Raw genomic sequence first — 6413 nt, 5'->3', positions numbered from 1 at the left:
AATTAATGACAGAACGAGAGGGAATGGCTTCAAGCTCCAACAGGGTAGATTTAGACTGAACATTAGGAAAGAATTTTTCACAGAAAGAGTGGTTGGGCCTTGGAATAGGCTGCCCAGGGAGGGGGTTGAGTCACCATCCCTGGATGTGTTTAAGAGCCATTTAGATGTGATGTTGGAGGATATGGTGAAGGGGAGAACTTTGTAGAGTAGGATAGATGGTTGGACTCGATGATCCCAAGGGTCTCTTCCAACCTAGACAATTCTATGAGTCTATGATTCTATGATATTAATTATTTCTCCAACATCTCCACCTAGGTGTAAAGAATTTAAAAAAATTAAAAAATAGCACAGTAGATGAAATAGAATATTATTATTTCTGAAATGTTTTTAGATAGTTGTATAAATAACACTAATTTTCAAAAGATTTAGAAATAATTCATTCTGCAATGGTTTATTTTATTCATATCTTACAAATACTTGTAGTGGAGCAACCAGTCTGTCTCAAGAAGGGATAAAAGACGTCTGAAGTATCCAAATTCCTGCCCTTCCTGGGGTGTGGAAGTAGACAAACAACTAACTCTACGTGAGTTTTAGCAGCATTTTTCTTAGTGGCTCAGCTTTCCCAGGGTCCTTCTTCCCAGAACTACTTACTAATAGGTAAGAGGCCCTACCCGTTTCTCTTCTGTTCATGTTCACAATGAATTAGTGACATGAAAAGCAGTGGTGTTCTTTCTGAGCACTGCTATAATAGATTTCTACACTGAACACAGACGACATGGGAGACTAGCATTTGGAAGGTTATAGCTATCTGCCAAAGCAATGCCACCCAGCTGGAGGAAATTTTTCATTTATTTGTTTCTAAAAGCAGTTTTGGACGCAATAATATGAACACTGAAGAGTTACCTTTGCTTTATGCTTAACTGTTATGACAATCATCAATATTGGGAAGAAATTAAAAAAAAAAAAAACAACTTTGCAAAAATGACTTGTTTACATTATGCAAAATATTTTTGCCTATGAAAAAATTAAACAGATGCTAGTACTTCAGTAATAAATTTGTGAATGATCCCAGTGTGAACCAAAGCATCTCTCTGTAAAGTCTGGGGTTTTTTTTGTTTTTTAGTGATCAGCACCTTCGAGATATCCAGCACTGTTGTTCTTATCTAGCACACTTTATTAGCCTAAGCTTTACTTTTTTTTTTTTTTTTTTGGTTTGTGTCTGTGTAGGTTTCACTTTGGCTATTATCTCCCACCTCTTCTGCACCAGGTGTGCAATGTTTGCAGCTAAACTTCTCACTCACATGATGGTTGCTTGTTTGGGTACTCAGGTAAGAAAAAAGGCCAAGTTTAAATTCAGTAACAATAGTTCTGTGTAGTTACTCCAGAAAGCTGGAGTGTTCCAGGGACCTGTAACATGCATGATTACTGGTGTTCCGATGTGCAGACTTAATGTGGGACACATAGCTCATAACACAGGTAAGGACTTGCATATGGTAATGCATCAAGATTATACAAAACAAGGCTACTGAGAGCTCTGCAGCTCATTTTACAGTCTAATGATAGGTTTTGCAAAAGCTTCTTATTTTCCTTTGCAGTGAATGTTGAATGGTCTGTGTTCCCAGAATTGTTAGATATTTTGCATATCATGGAACTGTCCTTATCCATGTTGTGCTCCATCTATCTCCAGTGCTTTCCCATTTATTTGGCAGTATGTTGCATTTCCAGTACAGAGAAGCTTGTTTCTTTTTTCAGTGAGTTTCTTTTTCATCTGTTTTTAGAGGGTCATCTTCATAACATATCTATATGTTCGGTGAAGAGTTGAGGCCTAACTGCATGTTCAAAACCCCCAAAATAAGTCATATGTTAAGTAGTATCCCAAATCAGAATTTGTTGCACTTTGAGGCGTTATTTGTGTGACCTACCTTGGTTCTCAGTTTTGGTCTAGTTATTTTGTAAGATATCTTTATCATCTTTAGAATTACTTAGCTGCAGTAGTAATTAGTGAACTTATTTATTTCTGAAGGTACCGTGAACACAATTTCCCCGATTTACTGAATCTCTGAATGTCACACTGTTACAAACACACTTGCCAAAGAATGTATAGTCAAAGCAGGTACAGTGATGGGAAACACTTCACTTGAAGTATATAAGTGTATAATATAACTCAACTGAAATTCAGGGTTTATGAAAGTAGTCTAAGTCAACTTATCTCCAAAATATGTATGGAAGAATGTAAACAAAGACATTTTTAAAGGTTGACCTAAATGGGAACTAAAATTAAAAGTTGTTCCATTTTCCCTTAAATGCAGCTTTATTGAAATGTTATGAACATATAACTTTTAAATTTTAATATACCGATGTGCAAGCGTATTTTCAGTAGTGCCGAGCAGTTCTTACCTTCCAGGCTTCAAGCAGTGACTCTATTGTAACCTGGTAGGTTTCTTCTCAAGGTTGGGCGGGAGCACGGGCACGGGCATGGCTGGAGACCAGCCCAGATGGGGACTAAGGGTCCAGGGCTGGGATTAATTAGAGCTGCTGGTCCTTGGAGCGCAGCCCGCTGGGGACTGGTCAGAATCATTAAGGTATATTAATGCACTCAATGCCCTTACATAAAGGCGGCTCCTCTCCTTTTTATGTTGGTCTCTACTAAGCATTTTAAGCATGAAGGGAGGATTTTAAAGTCTTTGTTTTTCAAACTTTCTCCTCCAAAGTAGAATACATTTTGAGAAAACTATGTATAAAGAAAATCTGTCTGAAAGGCATGTACTTCATGGATGGAGAAAAAAGGGAATTTTAAGGCAAGAAAAGATCACAGAGGGTAAGAGATTAAAATAGAAAGAATTTTCTACTAAGTTATAAGAGCATGAAAATGCCACTATTGGCTTTCCTTATTCATGTACAACAGTAATATTGAGAAGTCAGATATCTCTGGCTACTGCAATACTATGCTTGGTTCTAGCTGCTGAAGGACTTTGAAAATAAGAAAGATAATTTCAGCCTGGGCCCATGGGCGTTTCTGTATGCTAGCTGATTTTTGTTTAAATACGCAGCATTTAAAGTTGTATATGAAATCCTGATCTATGCAGAATAATTCTTTATAACAATTCCACGTGGTATGTAAACATAGTAATTTAGTTTAACTACAGAGATACTATTTAGAAAGGTTCTAAGTACTTTTTTTAATTTTTATTTTTATTATTATTATTTTTTATTAAAATCCATGGCTCTCCTGGTCTCTTCTCCTTTTGCCTTGCAATTGTTCTGCAAGTTTAGAACAAAACTTTTGAAAGAGGATTTTAGTAGGGTAACTGCTTAGCCAGTTATCTGGCTTGGAGAGGAAGCAGAGACAGCTTGGCAGCAGCTGTTGACGAAAAGAAAGTGACTTTAAGGCAGAATGAAAAGAGAAGTGGTGTGTTTGACTAGAGTGAACTGAAATACTGCACTAGCTGTTCTGAACAGCTGAAGGAAAATCTTCACACAGTTACTTGTGTTGATATGTTGGCATATGTTCTGCCTAGGGAGAACTAGCCTGGTTAGGAAGCCCAAGTTTAACAGAGGACTCTAAATAGATGTTTGTACAGCTATACACACCTACAAGTATTTGGACAGTATATGTATGATGAGATATTTACAATACATTTTAAAGTTTTGTGGTTTTGCTAACCAATGACTGTATGAGAGGACTTATTTAAGAGAGTTTTAACTGAGAACTTACTACATGAAAATCAGCACTTATTAAATCCTAGTTTAAATAAAAGGAGAACGTTAGTACTTTGCATTTATGTCTGGTAATATTATATTTAGGCAGTAGTAGACACTGGATTTGTACCTATTAGATGTCAAACCACTCCAGAGAATGAAGGAAGCTGGTGTTTCTGTGTGCAGCTTGATTTTTACCAGACAAAAAACCCTGACGAGCTTTTCAGGTTAGCTCCCTTGTTTTATACGTACTTGAATAATTAGTTTTGCTTTAATATCTGCACTGGACATTTATTAGGCTTGTAGTAGTTTTTTGGGTTTTTTTGGTTTTTTTTTTTTAATTGCTACCAGTGCAGTAATTACTGTTATCTGTAGATGGCAGTCAAACCTTTTCAGCACATTGCTCAGAAATTTCCTCTTCCAAGGCTGTGCCTGCTTTGTGGTTGCTCACAATAATTTGTTACTCTGTCAGCGATGGGGAATGGTGATTCACAATATTCGACCTTCATTTCATTCTCAGCATGTGTAGAGCTTCCAGTGTTAATGGAGCGTTTGTAAAGCGTTCAAGAATGGATGTTTCACCAAGCGTTTGGTGAAACTCAATGGGAAGACATAAAAGACTAGATATTTCTAAAACATTTTTTATTCCTTTCCATTCTAATATTTACTTAAAGAATCATGATGTCTCCAACAAACATTATTTCTTGAATCATTCATTAGTCATAGTATTTTGTTTTCTTGTTTAACCCGCGTGTTATAAGTTAATGCAACAATACCTTAAATGCACAAGGGGAAAAAATTGCTGGGCTGAGATGTTCAGCTTTGGGGTAAATTTAGGTGAAAATTTGTGTATTTGAAAAAATCAAAGTATAACGAGAGCATACTTCACAGTGTCTCAATACAGTCATGCTAATCAATAACATTCTCCTTTTCAAAAAACTATAAGCCTAGATTACGATCTTAATAGGAACAATTGCTTATGGCTCCCATGCTTTGCCTGGGAATTCCCAGGCAGAAGTACATGAATAAGCCCTTTGTATGTGGCTTGTGCATGTATACGCAGCTTGATGCATCTTGTCCACATTTAATTTCCAGCGTGGCCATGGATTTCAGCTGCCATTTCTACAACACATGCCGAGTATTGCAAATGACACGAACATGTGCGAAGTTCTCCATTTAGGTTTTCCTGTGTGCTCTGCTGAGCTGCTCTGTATATGTGCAGTAGCTGTTTCTCCGGAATTTTTGAACACTCCCAATCTGTTTACGGCAATAATTGTGTACAAATGGCCTGCTATTCTTCTGGACACTAACGCAAAATTAAAGTCTAATGGTCGAATAGAAAAAAAAGCATGTGGGGAACAGTGTCATCCTGTTTTTGTTAAACAGTAAGTTTATATTTTCTAATTTAACCAGTCCTCAAGCTACAGTAGCACTTAACGTCATCATGCATCACTATAATATCTGTAATAATTACCAAGCTGGCAAGCCAAATTCATCCTACCATTGACTTTGATAGAAATTCATGATGAAGAATTATACTTACTGTGTTTAACTGATTGAAAGCTGTGCGTTATTCAGCCTGAGCAGAAATACAAACATACATGTCAGTTCTGTTCTTTTAAGAGAAACTGCGCAAACAATCCCAGTTTAAAAAAATTGTTAAACTTTTTTTTTTTTTTAAATTATAAACTGCAGCCTTGATTGAATTGTTGTTTTATTATTTGGAGTTACTCAGATTTGGAGGAAGGTAGAAAATACAATTCTGCCAGAACTAAGAGAAATTTTAAAGATGCGATAAAATCTCCTGAGTGATGAAGAAGAAGCAGGATATGAATGAATGATTATAGAGCCCGTAGCTTCTGCCATTGTATAAAAGTGAAACTTCTGCATTAACTGTGAAATGTTGCTCCTGCTGTATTGTCATTAATCTTAACCCTTCTCTTCCAAACTAGGGGAATTCTCACTTTCTCCCACGCATAATCAAAACCCCAAACAAAATTGTTGTATATACCTGGATAAGGGGAGTTTGCTTTACAAAACCCAGTTGTCTTTGAGGACAGCTGGGCCTGAGATTTCCTTGCTGTCACCCGACGGCAGCAAATACTGCTCAACCTGGTACCACCAGCCCTTCATGAAGTTGAGCAACCCATAAGATTTGAGAGGGCACAAAGGAAACTAAAGGGAACTGGACCCAGTGATCCAGAATGGGTGCCCACTCTAGAAATTCAGCTCTGCATTAATGTGTTTTATCCTGTTACTCTTCATTGTGAAATTTTGCAATAAGAAGAATGATGAGCAGGTAGTCTTCTTCCACCCTTAATGTCAGTGTTCCTATCTTTCGGGTAATAATGTCTAAAAATCATGATTTAGAGAAGGAGAAATTCTACAGGCGTTACTTACAATGGAAAAGATTTCCACTGCTGTTAGAGGAATATTATAACTTATTCAATAAAACTGGACATTCTTGGTATTTTGGATTATTTGATGTCATTCAAGTGATCAGAACCTTTCTCAAATGAGCCATTGACTCCCTAGGTGGGATATCATAGTGGCCAGAGTTCTTAAGGATGTTATGCAATCTCTCTGTCCATGCTTAACTTGCAACAACAGAATTTTGTAATATTCCATTCATCCTGGCATAAGTGAAGTTTCCATAGGATGGACAGATTATCCTGCTAAGCCTTTTGGTGTCATATTTCATAATAAAGGGAAAG

At 36.9% G+C, this 6413-nt stretch overlaps 1 protein-coding gene across 1 annotated transcript in view; it reads left to right on the top strand.

The window, feature by feature from the left end:
* The window catches only part of GPR98 (G protein-coupled receptor 98), a 272395-nt gene that overhangs the window by 118249 nt on the left and 147733 nt on the right, over positions 1-6413 (top strand). The window contains exon 83 of the mRNA XM_009886852.1: positions 1228-1328. Coding sequence (XP_009885154.1) covers positions 1228-1328 — 101 coding nt within the window. The remainder of the gene's footprint in view (positions 1-1227; positions 1329-6413) is intronic.

The sequence above is a fragment of the Charadrius vociferus genome, unplaced genomic scaffold (assembly GCF_000708025.1).
Source record: "Charadrius vociferus isolate BGI_N301 unplaced genomic scaffold, ASM70802v2 scaffold244, whole genome shotgun sequence".
NCBI classification, from domain to species: Eukaryota; Metazoa; Chordata; class Aves; order Charadriiformes; family Charadriidae; genus Charadrius; species Charadrius vociferus.
This window is presented reverse-complemented; position numbering and strand designations above follow the sequence as displayed.